This window comes from Emys orbicularis, chromosome 21 (genome assembly GCF_028017835.1).
Source record: "Emys orbicularis isolate rEmyOrb1 chromosome 21, rEmyOrb1.hap1, whole genome shotgun sequence".
In the NCBI taxonomy this organism is placed as follows: domain Eukaryota; kingdom Metazoa; phylum Chordata; order Testudines; family Emydidae; genus Emys; species Emys orbicularis.
In genome coordinates this window covers 20,565,018-20,585,066 of record NC_088703.1, presented here as the reverse complement: position 1 = coordinate 20,585,066, position 20,049 = coordinate 20,565,018, and the positions used below count along the sequence as shown (strand labels likewise).

General features: G+C 52.5%; 1 protein-coding gene across 2 annotated transcripts; it reads right to left on the bottom strand.

The window, feature by feature from the left end:
* Window positions 1-15,093: 15,093 nt before the first annotated feature.
* Window positions 15,094-19,768, bottom strand: LOC135893037 (immunoglobulin superfamily member 1-like). Of its 2 annotated transcripts, XM_065420825.1 has the most exons (6): window positions 19,661-19,768; window positions 19,477-19,512; window positions 18,391-18,681; window positions 17,462-17,746; window positions 16,079-16,233; window positions 15,900-15,981 (listed from the first exon to the last, which is right to left on the bottom strand). In XM_065420825.1, the coding sequence occupies exons 1-5, from the start codon at window positions 19,689-19,691 to the stop codon at window positions 16,079-16,081; spliced, it is 798 nt and encodes a 265-aa protein (XP_065276897.1). In that variant the 5' UTR covers window positions 19,692-19,768; the 3' UTR covers window positions 15,900-15,981. The 2 variants fall into 2 exon arrangements, with proteins under 2 accessions (XP_065276899.1, XP_065276897.1); XM_065420827.1 differs by lacking the exon at window positions 16,079-16,233 and having other exon boundaries at window positions 15,094-15,981.
* Window positions 19,769-20,049: the final 281 nt, after the last annotated feature.

Below are 20,049 nucleotides of genomic sequence, written 5' to 3'. Positions count from 1 at the left end.
TCCTTGGTGAGAATTACACCAGGCCCCTCCAGTTTCACGCCCCCGCTTAGGTCGGGGGTGCTCGAGGGCATTTGCAGTTCGCATGTGGGAAGGGTCATGCGGCCTGTGCCCTTTTCCCACCCCAATACCCCTGGGGTTCCAACTGGGCTGGGGTTTTCTCCCAGCGCTCCCGTCTGGATGTCTGTGCTTCGGGCTCTCTTGGTTCAGAGCCCCCCTTTTAACCTTGGCCACCCTCTGGAAAGGCTCCTCTATGCTGGGCAAGGGTCCTAAAGCCGTTTTCCCCTTGTCCCGGGCCTTCCTCCCCCTCTGACAGGGGTCACAGGACCGGCAGTACTGCCGGACAGTAACAAAGACCCCAGGCCAGTAAAAGCTCCGTAGCAGCCTCTGCTGGGTACGCCAGGTTTCCTGGTGCCCTGAGAGGGGAATGTCATGGGCCCGGTACAGCAGCTGGCGGCGATACTTCTGGGGTACCACCAGCTGCCTCCTGATCCCCCCTGACTCCATTTTCCCTGGGGGAGCCCATTCTCGGTACAGGAACCCCTTCTCCCACAGGAACCTTTTCCGGCCACCTCTCCCCATGGTCTGTACCGCACCGAGGTCGGCCAGGTCCCTTATCTTCCGTAAGGAGGGATCTTTCTGCAACTCGGCCTGGAACTCAGCAGCTGGGACAGGGATGGCCACCTGTTCTCTCTCGCCGGCTGGGTCTGAAGCCGCAGCCTCCCTGAGCCGTGTCCCTGGGTGTTCCCTCCCCACCAGGTTAGGGTCCTGCCCCTCAGGCAAGGCACCCTCCCCAAGGTCAGGGCGCAGTGCTCCTCGCCGGCTCTGACTGCGGGTCACAACCAGTGCATTCTGGGGGTTGCTGGGCCAGTCCTCCAGGTCCCCCCCCCCATCAACACCTCAGTGGGCAAATACGGGTGTACCCCCACGTCCTTGGGGCCCTCCTTGGGCCCCCACTTCAGGCGTACCCTCGCCCCAGGTACCTTGAATGGGGTCCCACCCACCCCCGTCAGAGTCAGGAAGGTGTTGGGCACCATCCTATCTGAGGCCACCACCTCGGGCCGGACCAGCGTCACCTCTGCGCCCGTATCCCAGTGTCCATCGACCTTCCTCCCCTCCACCTCCAGGGGAACGAGGTACTCTTTCCGGAGGGACCGCCCCGCGCCCACCGTATAAACCAAAAACCCTGAGTCTGGAGCATCCCGCCCCACAGAGGAGCAGGCCTGGAGCTCTCCTCCCTCCTTAGCAGGTGGTACTCTGCCAGCCCCCCTTCCCTGGGAGTGCTGCCTCTCACCCGGCTGGGTCTCTACCCAGTCAACCCTCTGTGGGTTTGGTCTGCTCAGTCTGTCCCTGAGCCTGGGGCACTGGGCCCGTATGTGACCTCTTTGGTCACAGTGATAGCAGACCATGTCCCAGGGGTCCCCTCGAGTGGGTTGGATGGACCTGACGCTGGACCTTCCCCTTTGGTGGGGTTTCTCCGTATTTTCCCGCTGGGATGGCCCATGGTGACTCTCGCTCTGCGTTGTGGTGGGACTGTTCCTTTGGGACTCCTCCCTGTTATCCCCTGACCGGCTCTTTACAAACTCATCGGCCAGCCGGCCTGCATGTCGCGGGTTCTCTGGCTTTTTGTCCACCAACCACAGCCTCAGGTCGGATGGGCACCGCTCATACAGTTGCTCCAGTACCCGCAGTTTAACCAGGTCCTCCTTTGTCCGGGCCCCATCTGCCCACTTGCTGGCGTATCCTTCCATGCGGACGGCTAGTTGCAGGTATGAGATCTCAGGGGTTTTATCCTGACTCCGGAACCTTTCCCGGTACATCTCAGAAGTCAGCCCAAACTCACGTAGCAGGGCCTTTTTGAATAGTTCATAGTCCCCTTTTTCCACCTCTTCCAGTTGGCGGTACAAGGCCACGGCTTTGGGGTCCAGTAAGGGGGTGAGAACCCGGAGTCTGTCTGCAGGATCAACCTGGTGCAGCTCGCAGGCCGTCTCAAAGGCATCTAGGAAGTCATCCATGTCCTCCCCCTCCTTACGTTGGGCCAGGATGCACTTATCAAAGTTCCGTGCAGTCCTGGGTCCCCCCTCACTCACCGCAGCCGGGGGCTCGTGGCCCTTCAGCCTCGCCAGCTCCAGTTCATGATGCCTCAGCCTCTCTCTCTCTTCATGCTGCCTTTGTCTCTCATTCTCCTCCCGTTCATGCTGCCTCAGTTTCTCTTCATGCTGTCTCTGGTGTTCACAATCCTCCAGCTCTCTCAGTTTTAGCTCTATCTCCCATTCCAGCCCATTCCGCTCCATGGATGCTGCGCGTGGCCGGGAGGATCCCCTGCTGGCCAGCGAGCGTTGCCGGGAGGATCCCCTGCTGGCCGGGGGGGTCCCTGCGCCCTCGGTATCTGCCGGGCTCCTCCCCACCCTTCCCCTAGGCGTAGGAAGGAGGGGTCTCGGGAAGCCCTCAGCAGCCGGCTGACCACTCCCAGATGGGACAGACACTGGGGCCTGCGCTGCATCTGCCAGGCTGCTTCCCTCAGAGACAGGGATCAGTTCATTCGCGCGATCTCCCTTCTCCAGCTGGGCAATGAGCTGTTCTTTGGTGAGCTTCCCAATGCGCACCCCCCTCTGCTTGCACAGCTCCACCAGGTCGCTCTTAAGCCGCTTGGCATACATCTTCCTGCTGGCCACTCAAAGGCCTGTGTGCTCACCGCTCCCCACAGTTTCCAGGGAGACCCCTAGTGTGCCAGCCCTTCTCGAGGTCACCACCTCTCTGCCAGGGTCGAGCTGCAGACTCCTCCGCCCCTGGGACCACTCGCTGCGATCCCCCGGGGGACCCTGTTACTGCAAAAGTCCTTCTCGCTGGTCACACACTCCCAGGGGTGATAACCGTCTCTCTCTGACTCCTCAGCACGCCTGGTCCCCGTCAATCCCCCTTCGTTTTACTGCTCCCCAGTCACTTACTGCAGGAAGCGCCGTCCACGGGGTGCAGTAGATCCCACCTCTGCCACCAGTTGTCACGGAGTATGGGGGGACTCAGGGCCCTGCACCCCCGGCTCCCTGCGATTCACCATGACTCTCAGCCAGCCAGTAAAGCAGAAGGTTTATTTAGACGACGGGAATACAGTCCGAGACAGGTCTTGCAGGCACAGACAACAGGATACCCCTCAGTTAGGTCCATCTTGGGGTCCTCGGGTACCCCAGGCCCCCTCCAGAGGTCAGAGCCCTCCCTGCCTCCAGCCACCTCACCAGCCAGCTTCCCAGACTCTGCCTTCAGCGACCCCTCCCACAGCCTTTGTTCAGTTTCCCGGGCAAAGGTGTCACCTCGCCCCAGCCCCCTCCTGGGTTCTCATGTTACAGGCTCAGGTATTTTCAGTCAGACTCCCATCCCCCAATGCAGACCATCCTAGCCACACTCCCCTGTCAGCACTCACAGACCACAGTAAGAACAGTCCCAGTTCGTCACACATAGTGATAATAGCAGGTGTAGCTCCCTCCATCTCCCCATCTCATGCTGTGGATGAGAAATTCCCCCGCAACCCCAGCAGGCTCCGCGCGTCCCAGCGGGGTCCGATCCCCGACCTTAAACAGAGAGAACCTGGCATCCCGGCGACCAGCCCGACACCGAACGGTGACATCCTGCCCCAGGGTGGTCAACCTGCCGGGGCTCAGGGAGATGGTGGGTTTGGGGTACATCTCTGCTCTCAGAAGGAGACAAAGGGTGAGACACTGACCTCGGCCCAGTCCCTGGCGTCTCACAGCTTCCCCCTGCCGGGATCCCACAGGCTGCACCGAGTTCCTGTATCCCATCCCCCCGGAACTGGGCTACCCAGAGCAACCCACCCCCACCTGCCAGGAGGGCTGCACCCTGCTCCCCTGACTGCCCCAGCCTGGGACTGCTCCCCATCTACCTCTCCCCCCACCCGGGGAGCTCCAATCTCTCCCCATCCACTGCCCCAGGGGTGAGATCTCTCCAGTGCTGGTCCAAACAGAACCACGACCCAGAGCAGAGATCTACGTGACCCATAAATACCAATCAGGTGATGTACCCGACCCAGCGCTGGGGATGATGCCAACTCAGGAGCCCCTCGACCCCGACTCCTCTGTGCGTCCCCAGAGCAGGGGCACCTGGGGAAGCTTCCTCCTGGGAAAGGCCCCCTTTTCTGCAGCTCTCCCTGGGGGCTGGAATCCCCCCTCCCTCAGCCCTGAAACTCCAGTGCCTGCTGCTCTCCCCCGTCTGGGGAACCCTCCCCCCCCCTCCAGTGGGCCCCAGGGGTCAGGGCAGAGCCTGGATCTGAGCATCCCATCAACACAGAGACCCCCACAGAGGCTGGTTGGGTGTGGGGCTGCGAGCGGGGACACTGAGCCAGGCCCGTTACCTGCTACCACCAGCTCCACAGGGTCACTGGGCTCTAACCAGATGGGCGGGTCCGATTTGATGCTATACCGGCAGCTGTAGTTCCCTGCGTCTCTCCGACTCACGTTGCGAATGGGAAATTCAGCCACATCTCCAGCCAGCTGTGTCCTGCTGTGTGTTTGGGTTTCCATCTTTGTACAGAAGGAACGTCATGTTCTGGTGCCGACCCCGACACAGTCACGGCTAACCCCAAGTCGACCCCCCTGCTGGGGCGCAGGGAGATGGAGGGTTTCGGGTAGTAGGTCTCTGCAGTGAGGAGGAGACAGACCGTGAGACAGACCCCGGCACAATCACTGCACCCCGTCCTCACCGCACGGTCCAAGAGCCGGGGCCCCTGGGAGAAAACCCAACTAGAGGAACCTCTCCGAGATCCCAGAGATTCCTGGGAGCTATGACTAAAAGTGTCCGAGGATCTAAATCCAGAGCATCTCTCTGTACCCGTCTATCTACTTAATGGGCCCCCCATTCTGGGATCCAGGACGCCTGGGTTCTATCCCCGGCTCTGGGAGGGGAGTGGGCTCTAGTGGTTAGTTTGGGAGGGGGCTGGGAGTCAGAGGTGCTGGGTGCTGCACAGACACAGTGAGAAAAAGCCACTGCCCTAAACCCAAGCCCTGACTATCTTACCAAACACAAGGTGCAGGAACGATGATTATACCCATTCATACATGGGGAAATGGAGGCAGAGGCAGGTTAAGTGACACCCCAAGGTCCCCTGGGGGCAGGAATCCCTCCTCCCTCATCCCCCAATCTCCAGTGGCTGGGGAACCCCCCAGTGACTCTGTCCCTGATTCACGGCTGGATGTCCCCTCTGCTGGGCCCAGAGCTCAGGGTAGAGCCTGGCTCTGAACATCCCATTGGCCCAGAGACCCCCTGTGCATCTGGCAGGCTGTAGGGCTGGGAGTGGGGCTGCCAAGCCAGACCCCTCACCTGCTACAACAATCCACACATAATCACTGGGATCTGACCATTGGGCAGCTGTAATCTGGAGCGAGATCGGCAGCTGTAGAACCCTGCGTCCTCCCATCTAGCGCTGGGGATGGTGAATTCACCCCCATCCCCAGCAGCATCCAGCTCCCATATTCGGAAACCATCTTTATACAGAAATAACCTTCTGGCCTCGCACCGATACTGTCAGCGGATGGTGACGGCTCCCCCCAGGGCGATCACCCCGCTGGGGCTGACGGAGATGGAGGGTCCGGGCGGAGGGAGCTCTGTGTTCACACACAAACAGGAGTGAGATGGGGAGACACAAACCCCTCCCCGTGTGTCTGTCACCTGCCCTTAGTACCCAGCCCCAGGGACAGCGCTGGGGCTAACAGACACCTCACTGCATCCACAGTCTGCTACTCCTGGGGCAATTCTGCGCATCTGTGGACACGCTAGGGTTGCCAATTTTGGTTGGATGTATTCCTGGAGATTTCATCACATGACTTAATCTTTAATTAAAGATGAATCTATAATTCCTGGAAACTCCAGGCCAATCCTGGAGGGTTGGCAACCCTAGGACATGCATAATTCATCTGTCCTGCATAATTTTGTTTTTTCCGCACAGAAAATACATTCTGCACAAGAAGTGCTGCACTTCTGCCTTTTGCCCACCAGAGGCCGCTGTGGCACCAGAGCAGCCAGCAGCATGACCACAGCCCACTGTTCTGGTGCCACAGTGGCCCCTGTTGGGGAAAAGGCGGAACTGCAGCACTTCTGGGGCAGAATGTATTTTCTGTGGGGGAAAAAATTCTCTGCCTGCCCCGTGCTGCAGAATTCCCCCAGGAGCAGAAGTTCATCACAGCACCTGCCCACAGAGCCAGGTTAGGGCAGAGTGGGGCACCCAGGGCTGCTGGGGGGGTCACAGACTGGGGCTCAGGAGCTAGTGGGGTGGCCAGGGTGTTGACTGCAGGTGTTGGCCAGGGCTTTCAAGGTGCAGCCATCTTTAATCATCAGACCCGTTTAAATAGAAGCTCCTCCTTACTTAGGGAGGGAGGGCACATGATACTCTTAGCCAATAGTTTAGGGCTGTCGTTGTAAGGAGGAGCTTCTATTTAAATGGATCTGATGATTAAAGATGGCTGCACCTCGAAGGCCTTGGCCAACACCAGCAGTCAAGCTTTTCGCAAAGAGAGGTTATACGGTCGCTGCTATGGGACCTGAAGAAACAAACACACCGTTGTGGCAAACAGAGTTTGAGACGGGTCATGGGAGCGGGGAGACAAGGATAGCTAACGATGCCTGTACCCGCAGGAACAACGCGGTGGAGAAACACGAGGCCAGACTGCTGTGCCATGATTTGTTTGAGACTCTGGCCCCAGGCCAGGAGAACCCAAACGAATCAAACGAAGGTCTGTACGGAGACGAGGCACAGGTACGTTGCATGTAAGAACATTCAAAGGGGTGGTTTGGCAGGGACCGATGCTCGGTTGGCTAGAGCCTTTTGGATCAAGCCTGCACAGAGACATATTTCAGTTGTTGTTGTTTGTTGTTTTTAAAAGCTGCATGCGGAAGGGCTCTCTTGATACACTGTGTAAAAGGTTTTAAAATCATGTTATGAAAAAGTACAAAGATGCCTAACATGCATTTCTTACTGTCAATTTTTCAGCAGCTGAACGATGGTTCTTCAGAGGACTTGGAGGTTTTGGACACCGACAGCTCCGAAGGACCGAACGGTTTGGGCCCGATCTGTTTTTGCCCAGACACAAAACCAGATGCTCCACAAAATGCCAAAACAGCGGGGGACGCTTATTCTATAGGCCTGTACTATTTAAAGTTAAGGGAGAAATTCGGTATTAAGCCGGTGCGAGTTCATAACCGTAAAACCATGATGCGTGCAATTGTGCGAGCGGCTGTGCACGGAATCATCAAGCAGTGCCCGAGAGAGAAACAAAATGAGGATTGTCCTGGGTGCGCCATAGATGCCCCCGGTCAGAGGCATCATGCCTGCGTGTCCTGGTCTTTAGATGATGTGAATTGTAAAATTAAAGAAATTAGCGGTAGTTTGTGTATTGAGGACCCTAATAGCGTTTTAGATGAAATCATCAAACCGCCAGATAAATGTTTAATGCAAAATGTTGAACGTCTCCTTCGTTCAGCAAATTACAAAATCTTGCTAAGAAAAAACACTAACAGTTAGAGCGTGTTTTGGGAACAAAACAGGCCCTGTTGTAAAATAAAATGTCAGTTGAAAATAACTGTGTAAAGCGTGTTTTTACAGAGTTCAAGGGATGTGGGGTTTGTCAAAAGGGCGGTGGGTTGCCCCCGTAGTATATGCGCAGTTAGGTTACAGTTTGTCAACAACAACAAAAGGTATATGAACGGCCTGTTCCTCTAACAAAGGCCCACCCACCTCACCCAGCCCTGGTGTTTGTGCATGAGGGTTATAGGCTCCCTATGGACCGTTGCAAAGCAGCCCCAGAACCCCTCTTAAATCATACCATCTTCCGCTTCGGCTGGACCTTTTCATTTTCCACCCCAAGGCCCTCTGCATTAGGACTTATTCATAGCCCCTCTGATTTCAACAATGTCTCCGGTCTCTCATCTACTGTTTCATATTATTTAATGCTGTACAGCATCTAGGGTTACAGTTTGCATAAAAGTGTTTTATAAAAACAAAACAAAATGTATTCTCTAGGGGCTTAGACAAGATAATGATCAACAAAATTGTACTTATTGCTTTGCAGGCCTTGCTACAAAGTATCTTTCAGCTTGTTTTTGTTAATATTTCTGATAGGCCGTAAGATGGGGGAGATAATACCTCATAAAGTGGAAAAGTGCTTCCAAATGATAAACGCTTGCCCATGCTAAAGCATAACAACTAACACAGACAGGCTGCCTACAGAACCGTTTCACTAAAGGAGTTATCGACATGCCCCCTAAAACTCAGGACAGCTTTCTTCCCCCCATGGCCTGATCTCTGGGGCTCTTGTTTGTTCTTGGTTTAGATTTTTAAAAAACATTTAAAAAGAAGAAGAGAAAAAGGGGGAGGGGAAAGAAAAGTGTGTGTGTGTGTGTGTGTGTGTGTGTGTGTGTGTGTGGGGAGAGTGGGGGTGAGGAAGGCTCCATATCTCTGGTAAAAAACAGCTAACTTTTTTACATACACTATTTTTTCTTGTGTTTTTTGTATAAATCCAAACTTTAAAAAGCAATCTTGGTGTTTTCTTTTATTAAAACACGTATGTAAACTCCCCTCAATTGCCAGTTTTCATATTCTTACCCAGTTGTTGTTTTGGTACTGTAAAAACACTAGTTTTAAAAGGACAGGCTAGTATCTTAAGCCTTTTTCGTTTACTAAACTTCTACAAAATATCCCTCAGAGGTGCCTTGTTTTGTTACAGCTCAGTCAATACGGCTTTTTCATAATAAACTTCAAAAAAACCATAATGCTTAAATAGGCCTCACTGCATACAGAATATCCTTTAAAAAGGTCATGTTATGTTACCTCCCAGTCAATTCTGTATTTTCGTGTTAAATGTTCAAAACCTTTATATAATGAAACACTGCATGTTTAGCAAGTGTTAAAAGTATGGGGGGGAAAGTCAAGGGGTGAGGGAATTCTTCAGATAGGCTATCCCTGAGCTTCATGCAGTCACAAAGAGGTGGTTTTTGTCTTTTACAATCAGTAAATGGAATAAAATACTTGTTATAACTTTCATAAAGTATCTTTCAATGCAACCTCACCATTTTTTAAAACTTTAACAGCGTTTAAAAAGTTAGGAAAGAAGTCTGTGTAAAAAAACAAGCAAACTGGAGGAGTGACCCCTAGAGCCTTGTGAAGGCAGACTATAGTGCATGGAGCACTGGTTAGCCTAATTAGTCTGATCTGTTTTTAAAATGTAAAGGAAGCCCCAGCTCCAGCCTGTGTTGTATTCTTTTAATAAAATCTATGGCCCCAAAACAAACACAGGAGCTTGTACCGGTGTCTCAGCACACGGGGTGGCAAACATTTAAAAACAAAGATGTTCTGATAATGCAACAGAAAAATTCATACTTAAATCTAAAAGCCCTAGGAAAATAAAAGCTTACTATAACTTTCACATGGATTTGTTAAAAAGGGGGGAGGAACATAAACTTCTCTCGGATCCACTGGATTACAAAATAAGGGGAATATAAACTAGCTGTTACTAAGGTTCTGTGGTTTTCACTCTGGCGTGTTTTCTGCATGCTCTTTTTTGTTTTAATTGAAACACGCATGCAAAAATGTTAAATAAAGGGCTCTGTCTTCATATAGGCTTGTCTTTTCAAGTGTTTATTCCTTTACAAAACGTAATATAACGTTCACTTGTATTTGTTAAAAAGCAGGCAAAGAAGCGGCCTTCTTATCTCTGATCCACTGACTTACAGAGGCTGTTTTTGCTGACAGATGCTTTGCTGCAAAAGCCTGCTCTCCTAACTAAAAAAATGACCAGTGCTAGCCTAAACCTAGGGGAAAACTTTTTTATCACTATACATTACTTTTATGAACAAGTTTTCTGTGTTTTTAACCCTGGGTTGTTTCTGCATACTTACATTGTATTGAAACACTTATGCCAATGGGGCTAAATAAAAAAAGTGCCTTCAGGTAGCCTGTTTTTTCGAAGGGGTCTTCTTCTTTTCTAATCCACTACCTTCAAAAGGCTGGTTCTCACTAAAAACCTTGGGGGGAAACTTTTTCTTAGTAAAGGTTTTGTGGGTTTAGGTCTGGGGTGTTTCTGTCTGCTCTTTTTTTATTGAAACACTCCTATAACTAAAGGAATGTGTCTTCAGGGAGGTTTGTTTTTTCATGTGTTTATTTAATAAGTTAAAAAGAGGGGGTTTTAAGGCTTTACTTTAAAAAAGCACATTTTTAAATGGTTTATATTATGTGTTGGTCAGCTTTTGTTACAGGGCCCTCATTGTTTAAATAAGAGCAGGGCAGGGGGCCCCTTGTTTTTTTCTGGGGAAAAAAACAGGAGGGCTCTGGCTACATACTCAGGGCCGGCTCCAGGCACCAGCTTAACAAGCAGGTGCTTGGGGCGGCCAAGGGAGAGGGGCGGCACCTGCGGCAATTCGGGGGCGGCTGGTCCCTCACTCCCTCTAGGAGCGAAAGACCTGCCTCTGAACTGCCACCGCCAATCGCGGCTTTTTTTTTTTTTTCCAATTGCCGCCGCCGATCGCGATCGTGGCTTTTTAATTTTTTTTTTTTGCTTGGGGCGGCAGAAATGCTGGAGCCGGCCCTGTACATACTTTAGCTTTCTTAAACTTTTTTTGTAAAAAGTTTTTATTTTCTATAGTAAGCTTATTTACAGTTAAAGTTACTATTCTTTTTAGTACACGTTTTTGGTATAATTTTGTTTTAAAAGCAGGCCTAGGACTTTCTTTTGTTATGTTCTGGCTTTCTTCTCTCTAATCACAGAGGCTGTTTTTGCTAACAAGAGCTTTGCTGCAGCTTCACAGTTTTTACTAAAAAAAAAAACCCATGTTAGTCTAAAACCTAGGGGGAAACTTTTTTATCACTATACATTACTTTTATAAGCAGGTTTTCTGTGTTTTTAAACCCTGAACTGTTTCTGCATACTTACATTTTATTAAAACACTTATGCCTAAGGGGCTAAATAAAAAAATGTGTCTTCATACAGACTTGTCTTTTCAAGTGTTTACACCTTTACAAGACTTTCACCTCTCTCTTTTTTAAAAAGTGGGGGAAGAAACAAACTTCTTCTCTCTAATCCACTGGTTTACAGAATAAGGGGAATATAAACTAGCTGTTACTAAGGACCTGTGGTTTTAAACCTGGGGTGTTTCTGCCTGCTCTATTTTATTGAAACACACCTGTAAATAAAGGGATGGGTCTTCATATAGGTTTGTCTTTTAAAGTGTTTATCCCTTTACAAGACTTAATATAACTTTTACTTGCATTTGTTACAAAATTTAGGGAAGAAGCAGCCTTCTTATCTCTGATCCACTAACTCACAGACGCTGTTTTTGCTGAAAAAGCATGCTGTTTCAAATTGTTCTTACTAACAAATAATCCGTGTTAGTTTAAAACACAGGGGGGAAACTTTTTTATCACTATGATTTACTTTTATAAACAGGGTCTCTGTGTTTTTAACCCTGGTATGTTTCGGCATGCTCACTTTTTATTGAAACATATGCAAAATTGCTAAATGAAGGTATGGGTCTTCATATCAGGGCCGCCCGGGGGGCGGGGGCAAGTGGGGCAATTTGCCCCAGGTCCCACAGGGGCCCCCATGAGAATATAGTATTCTATAGTATTGCAACTTTTTTTATCGAAGGGGCCCCCGAAATTGCTTTGCCCCAGGCCCCCTGAATCCTCTGGGTGGCCCTGCTTCATATAGGCTTGTCTTTTAAAGTGTTTATTCCTTTACAAGACTTAATATAACTTTCACTTCTATTTGTTAAAAAGTGGGGGAAGAAACAAACCTTCTCTCTGATCCACTGGTTTACAAAATAAGGGGAATATAAACTGTCTGTTACTAAGAATCTGTGGTTTTAAATCTGGGGTATTTCTGTCTGCTCTTTTTTTATAACAACACAAAGAAAAGGGATGTGTCTTAGGTTTGTCTTTTCAAGTAATTATACCTTTGCAAAACTTAATGTAACTTTTACTTGTGTTTGTTAAAAAGCAGGTAAAGCAGCAAACTCCTTCTCTGTGATCCACTGACTCACACAGGCTGCTTTGCTAACAGGAGCTTTGCTGCAGCTTCACATTGTTGTTACTAAAAAAAATAACCCCTGTTAGTTTAAAACCTAGGGGGAAACTTTTAAAAATTGTTTGTTACTAAAAGCTTATGGTTTTAACTTTTATAAAAATCCCTATGTAAAAGGGCTACATGGTGGGAAAAATGCTGGGGGTCTGTTTTTTTAGATAAGAATAAGACAGTTAAAAAGGGGGAGAGGAGGGGAGGGGAAAGAGGAGGGAGATGGCTCTTGTTTAAAATCTTAGGACTCTAGAATTGGTTCAGGAAAATGAATTCTATGATGCTATTGTAGAACAAACTCTGATTGGTCCAATCCAAAGGCGGTGATAAGTCTGAGAGGGTCTGAACCAGGGAAGTTGCCTCATTCTACAAAAAGACTTGAAAGGTGATATTTCTCTCTCTCTCCGAGTCAACCATGTGCTGTCTATCTTGCCCTTTGCAAAGGGGGCTCTCTTTTTCCTTTTCTTGCCCTGTTCTTTCTTTTAACCTCTCTTTTTTCTTACCCTACACTGGTATTGAATAGTTTAAATGCTTTTTTATTCACTTTTTTACCATGTGCTTACTAAACAGGCTCTGCCTTAGTAAATTCGCTTTTTAAACCTAGTTTTCAATATTATTTAATTTTTTTCTTAACCCACCCTGATATTTAATACGCCTTTTACATTTATCTCAAAATTTTCTATTCTTTAATAGCCTACCAAACAAGGCCTTTACCATCATCTCTCCTTTCTTTAATAACTTACCTCTATTCTTTCATAACTAGCCCTTTACAAACATCTCTCCTGACTCAACCACATCCAATAACCTTTCTTTCCCTTTTTCTCTAAATCTTACTGTAATAGAGTGAGTCGGGGCTCTACCCTGCCGGAGGCGGAGGGGAGCCACGCCGACTCACTGTGGCCGAAATCAATAGCCGGTTAGCTCAGGGCTCAGGCCCTCTGGTGTGGGGGCTGGGCAAATAACAGTTAAATGAGCCCAGGCCCTCTGTAGCAGGGGCTGGGCAAATAGCAGTTAAAGGAGCCTAGGCCCTCTGTAGCAGGGGCTAGGCAAACAGCAGTTCACGGAGCCTAGGCCCTCTGTAGCAGGGGCTAGGCAAACAGCAGTAGCTCAAGGAGCCTAGGCCCTCTGTAGCAGGGGCTGGACAAATAGCAGTTAAAGGAGCCTAGGCCCTCTGTGGCAGGGGCTAGGCAAACAGCAGTTCCAGGAGCCTAGGCCCTCTGTGGCAGGGGCTAGGCAAACAGCAGTTCCAGGAGCCTAGGCCCTCTGTGGCAGGGGCTAGGCAAACAGCAGTAGCTCAAGCCCCTTTTGGGAGCTGGGGCTGAGGAAGTAAGTAGGCAAAGGGCGCCCAGGTTCCTACCTGAGCGTTGGGTGAGGGGGAAGCCTGCCACCCGTGTGTAGGGGTGGCAGGGGGGGACGCAGGCCCACCCACTCCACTGCGTCCCAGCCCGGGGCCCTAGCAGCGAGGACTCTCGCTGCCGGTCAGTGGGGTATCCTGACCGAAACACACTGACATGGGCTCACAGGCCTCTGTAGCCTGACTGGGGTCGGCTACCCCCGGGCTACTTCCAAGGTCCCCCTCAGGGCCTACCTCGTCCGTGGGGCTGGGTTCAGGCCAGTCCACCAGCATCGGCTCCTCGGTGGCGGGGCTGGAGGGCTGGTTCGGTAGCTCCTCCCCGGGATAGCTGGCACAGGGCAGACTGGACTCCTCCTCGGGGCCGCTGGTCCGGGGCGGGCTGTGCCAGTCCTCCTCGGGTGACCGGGTCCGGGGTAGGCTGGGCCAGTCTTCCTCGGTGTAACGGGTCCGGGGTAGGCTGGGCCAGTCCTCCTCGGGGTACCGGGCGAGAGGGAGGCTAGACCGGCGCGGGGCGTTAGCAGGCGGTTCACGGTCGGGCGGTGTCTCCCAGGCGGGAGCTTGGTCCGGGACGTCTGCTCTCTTCGGCCGGCTGCCTCCTACTGAGCTCTGGTGGCGGGCTTTTATACTTCCGGGTCGGGGCCGTGACCTCGGAGGGGCGGGCCCCGGACCTGGAAGCTCCGCCCACGCTGGGGATGGAGGCAGCTCTACCCTGCCGGAGGTGGAGGGGAGCCACGCCTCACTACACTTACCCAAACTTTCTTTTTTCATCTTTATACTCTCTCACTCTATTCTTTCAACCTTTTTCTCTCAATGTATCCAAGCACAAGCACACACAACACTTCCCCTAGTCAGACAGACACATACACACACACACACACTCAAAATGGCCAATGGCACCAAACTTTGGTGCCAACGGAAGTGGGGTGGAAAGGCGGGACATAAGCCCTAAATGGGGCGTGGAAACCTGTCAAAAATGCATGGTGATGAATGCTATCCAGGGATATACTACTCAAGTATCCTGGGGGGTGGAGAGGCTCCCTCTTTAGCCAGCTGAAGACAAAATGGAGGGGTTTAAATAGACTCTCTTGTGGGTGGAGAGCCCCTCCTCACTTCTATGCAAAGTCCAGCTCCAAGATGGAGTTTAGGAGTCACCTGGACAGGTCACATGTCCATACATGACTCACAGTTTTTACAGGTAGCATCCATTGTTTACATGCTACCTAGAACGTCCTCAAGTAGACTTCTTATGTGGATTGGAGTATGCCAAGATCCATTGTCCTTTAAGTGTTTCTTGATTAGGTACTTAATTTCAACATTCCTTTCTCCAGGAACTGACCAAATGCTCTAATAAGATTATTTAGAAATCAAGCCAGTACACAGCCAACATTCATAACATTCATAACTTCGAATACAAATAGGATTAATACATTCAATAGATCATAACCTTTGAGATATGTTACATGACATATGTATCATAAAACACATTCTAAGCATATTTCCATAAAGCCTTATGGGAGGTACCATCACAGAATCCAAACCCCAAATAAAACCATTTTACTCTGTATAGTATAAAGTTTAAACAGGATAAATTCATAAATTGTTCGCCCTCTATAACACAGAGAGATATGCATGGCTGTTTGCTCCCCCAGGTATTAATCACTTACTCTGGGTTTACTAATAAACAAAAGTGATTTTATTAAGCATAAAAAGAAGGATTTAAGTGGTTTCAAGTAATAACAGACAGAACAAAGTAAGTTACAAAGCAAAATAAAACAAAACATGCAAGTCTAAGCCTAATACATTAAGAAACTGAATACAGATAAATCTCACCCGCAGAGATGTTCCAATAAGCTTCTTTCACAGACTAGACTCCTTCCTAGTCTTGGCCCAATTCTTTCCCCGGTACAGTCCTTGTTAGTTAGTTTTGGCCCAAGGCGGGAATCCTTTGTCTCTCTCTGGGTTCCCACCCCTCCCTCTAAATGGAAAAGCACCAGGTTTAAGATGGATTCCAGTATCAGGTGACATGGTCACAAGTCCCTGTGAGACCTCATTCTTCATTACCCACAGGCTGGTCCCCACATCCATAAGCAGGCTTGCAGGTAAATAAACCATCTACAGCCATTGTTCTAGTCAATGGGTGCCATCAAATTCTAAACCACCATTAATGGCCCAAACTTTGCATAATTACAATAGGACTTCAGAGTTAACTTCATATTTCTAGTTTTAGATACATGACTGATACATTCATACAAATAGGATGATCACACTCAGAAGATTATAAGCTTTGTAATGATACCTTACAAAAGACCTTTTGTATAAAGCATATTCCAGTTACATTATATTTAGACTCATAAGCATATTTCCATAAACATATGAAGTGCAACATCACACACAGCATCGGGGGTTCAATCCTGGGGAGACACTGTCAGGTCAGGAACTGGGATTCTCCAAGGCAGGGGTGTTTGGGGGCAGGCGTGGTTTGTGCAGGCGTCTCAGCCCCCCACGGGAAAGCGGCTTGTCCCCTGGGGAGATTCTGTTCCCTACACGGCCGGATCCAGACTCCTGGGGGTGCAGAGGGATAGCGGGTTAGAGGGGCCCATGTCGCCCTGGGCCTAGCCCCTAGGGGGAGCAGAGGCACAGAAGGGGGGGTCCACCTCACCTAGGATATCCCCCTCGGACGGCTGTATAAGGGTTCCTCCTTTGGGCGGCTGTAATAGGCCTCAGCCAGGATCAGCCCCAGGACAAGAAGGACCACAGCGCCCAGTGCCAGACGGGCGATGTTGGCGTTGGTGAAATCCAGGCGCCCTGGGAGGGCTGTTGTGGGGGGAAGGGAAGAGTCACTCGGCAGCCCAGATGGGGAGATCAGCATCTGGTGCTGCCCCAGGAGCAGAGTCCCCAACCTCCCGTTCTGGCAGGTCCAGCCCAGCTGCCTCTGGAGGTCTCCCAGGGGCTGTGGCTCTGGGGCCTCCCCGGGGCCGGACTCCTCAGGGGAGGCTGCGTCCTGCTGCCCTGCGTGGCTGAGCCTCAGGTTCCCTGGTGAAGAGGGCTCCCAGGTGAACGAACTTCCCCGCTGAGACACCTGGCACCTCAAGACAGGGCCAGGGGATGGGGACAATCAGAGCCGCAGGGTTTGAGCCCCCCAGAACAGGGAACCACCCCAGCTCCCTGTCCCCATAGGACCCCGCTGTCCACCCCCACAGGTGCCTCTGCCGCAGCCTGTCTGCCGTGCAGTGAGCCCATCCCCGGGGTATCTCGGCTGCTGACAAACAGCCAGGCAATGCGCGCTGGGGGAGGCTGGTATGTTAACCGCTGTCCCCCACACTCGAGTGGTGCCCAGGGCCCTGGGGACCAGAGTGCAGCCAGAGGCAGCAGAACATCTACTGGGGAGGGTCAGGAGGTCCCCTGACACCAGTGTGGGGAGGGGAAGCAAGAACCAAGGGAATTCTGGGAAATGCTCACTCCTATTCCCAGGGCGATGTCATGTGGCTCAAAAAGGGGGGGGTTATTGCCCCAGGACTCTGGCACCAAGCTGGGCCCAATTTCAGAGCCCAGGCCCCCAGATCCTGCCCCTTCCCTGGCATCCCCCAGCAAATTCCAGGCAGCGACCAGCAGAGCAGGAGGCATCGGGGAGCTGGGGTTCTGGGGCTGACCTTCCCCCTGATGTCTGGGCCCCACACACACACCTGGGGACTATGACCTGTTTCCACAGCTATTGCCCCCCCCCAGGCCCCAACTCCTCTATGGGTCCCAAGAACGGGAGCAACCCGTGGGAGCATCCCCCTTGGAAAAGTCCCCTTCTCTGCAGCTGCCACTGGAGGCAGGAATCCTCCCTCCCTCTGCCCCAAACCTCCAGTGGCTCCTGGTCCCCCTTGACTGGGAAACACCCCAGTGACTCCATTCCCGCTCCACGGCCGGGTGTCCACACTGCGGGGTCAGGGCTCAGGGCAGAGTCTGGCTCTGAGCATCCCATTGGCACTGAGACCCCGTGCGGGTCTGGCTGGGGGTGGGGCTGGGAATGGGGACGCCGAGCTGGGACCCTCACCTCTCTCCACCAGCTCCATGGGGTCGCTGGGGTATGACATGTTGAACGGATCCACTATGCTGTGATAGTAGCAGCTGTAGCTCCCCGCTTCCTCCCGGCTCACGTTGCTCAGGGAAAACACAACCATAAACCCAGTTGCATCGATAGGTACAAAATAGCGTCGCTCTTTATTCAGCACGAACCGCATGCCCCGGCGCTGCCCCTCACACCAGATCGCCACAGTTCCCCTCAAGAAGACCCCCCTGCTTCGGCTCAGGTAGATGTTGGGTTTGGGGTAGATGGGCTCTGCAGTGGGAAGCAGACAAGCCGTGAGATGCCTTTCCACAGGGGCCCAGAGTTTCCTCTGAGGGCTGGGCTAACAGCATGAGACATGGAGCAACCCCAGCCCCTGGGGGCCCAGAGCTCTGCTCCCTAGTGAGTGACAGGCCAGTCCAAGATCCAGTCACTCCCTGGCTTCTCTGCTGGGAGGGCTGGGAGCCAGGACTCCTGGGTTCTCTCCCTGGCTCTAGGAGGGGAGTGGGGTCTAGTGGGGAGAGCAGGGAGGATGGGGGCCAGGACTCCAGGGTTCTGTGCACAGCACCACCCCTGACTTGTAGGGGACTGTGCAAGTCTCTACTATACAGGTTTATAACCTTCAGCTCTGCCCATAACTGATGTGTTGCCTGGGAAAGGCACCCCCGCTCTGCATCTCCCCTGGGGACAGGGATCCCCCCTTCCTCTGACCCAAATCTCCAGTGGCTGCTTCTCCCCCCTGGCTGGGGAACCCCCCAGTGACTCTGTCCCCGCTCCCCAGCCAGGCGTCCCCTCTGCTGGGCCCAGGACTCAGGGCAGAGCCTGGCTCTGAGTGTCCCATTGGTGCAGAGACCCCCTGAGGATCTGGCTAGGTGTGGAGCTGGGAGCCGGGACGCTGAGCCAGGCCCCTCCCTCACCTCCTACAATGATCTTGATGGGGTCGCTGGGATGCGATGTGCGATTCTGTTCTGCTATGGAGTGATAGTCACAGGTGTAGTTCCCTCCATCTTCCCGGCTGACATTGGCGATGGGAAATTCAGCCACGGTCCCATTACGCACTGACCGCACCTGTGGATTCGGGTCTCCAGCTTTACGCAGAAAGAACTCCATGCCCGGGTCCGAACCCTCACAGCAGATCGTGATGTTTCCCCCGAGCGCCACCACCCTGCTGGGGCTCACCCAGATGGTGGGTTTGAGAAATTCACGCCCTGCTTTCAACAAGAGACAGGAGTTAAACAAGGGAGACACAGCCCCCGCCTCCCCCCACCCTAATTCAGTCCATCCATCATTGAGCCTCTCTAGGAGTCTGTCCCCTACCAGGGTTGGCACTGCTGCCCATGGGGTTCGGGGGCAGGGGGTTCACCCAGACGTAGCTCAGGACCCAGCTGCATCAGAGATCACCTGCCCCCCTCCCAGCCCCTCCTGAGGCCAGCCAGGGAGCCTGACCAGTGGGCCCCCCACCCTGGGGTTGGAAATAGAGTCTGTGATGGGCGCGGGTCGCACAAGACCCACCTTTCCCCAGGCCTTGGGAATGTGGGGCTGTGAGTGCAGGGGAGGGAGCTGTTGGGGGCGGATCTGGGGGCAGGGGTGGATCTGGTGGCTTCTCCCCATGGCTGCACTGACTGCGAACAGTTTCAGTTACCCCGAGGGGATCTAGAGTCCATGGATGGGCCCTGTTAGCATCTGTATGAGCTGAAAGAAATCCACGTGCCACCCCTCTCCCGATCCTCACAGTCTGGCCCGGGGGGCGGGGGGAAGGGCAGGACATTGAACCAGGTGACAGTTTCTGTCTGCTTCGTCAGACCCCCGGAGCCACATTCAGCTCCTAGTTACTCCATGGGGGCAGGGGGGGGGGGCACAGAAAAACAGGGATGGGTCTGAGCTCACAGGGGAAGTTTGGGTTGAGTTTGGGGGATGGTTCAGGGCTCAGTTCCTCTTTTCCCACCCAACGCATCCCCTCCCCATCCTTGATGTTACCGTCCTCCCCACAGACTGATACTCACCTCCCCACACTCCGCTGTGCCCAGCCAGCCAGCAGCCTGGAGAGGAGACAGCTCATTAGTGACCAGCTCCCAGAGCAACTGGATCCCATACCCTGGTCTCAGATCCCCGCTCCCCATGGGCACACACCCTGGTCTCAGATCCACGCCCCTGTGGGCACATGCCCTGGCTGTCTTTGATACTCACCAAGAAGGAGGATGGTGAGAGCAGATGCCATGATGGGGCAGTGGGGGTCCCTAAGTGCTGCCACCAACACCCCAGTGCCCAGCTCCACCCAGCCTGAGGCCTGAGTGCGAGCAGAATGAGGAATTGCATTGGGGGCTGCAGCCCCAGGAAACCCGTGATGCGCTCGGCCCCTTTCTTCCCATCAGATGGTTTCTCTGCAATCTCCAGCCCAAATCTACTGCGGTCAGAGCAAAGCCAGCTCCCTGCAACGCCCAGCAAACCACATCCCCTCATGCAGCTGCCTGGTCCCCCAAACCTCCATCACCTCCCAGCCCCACATGGGAGCTGCCCAGTCTCAGGACCAGCTGGGAAAGGGGGAATCTCAGGAGCCATCAAGAGGTGCCCAGGCT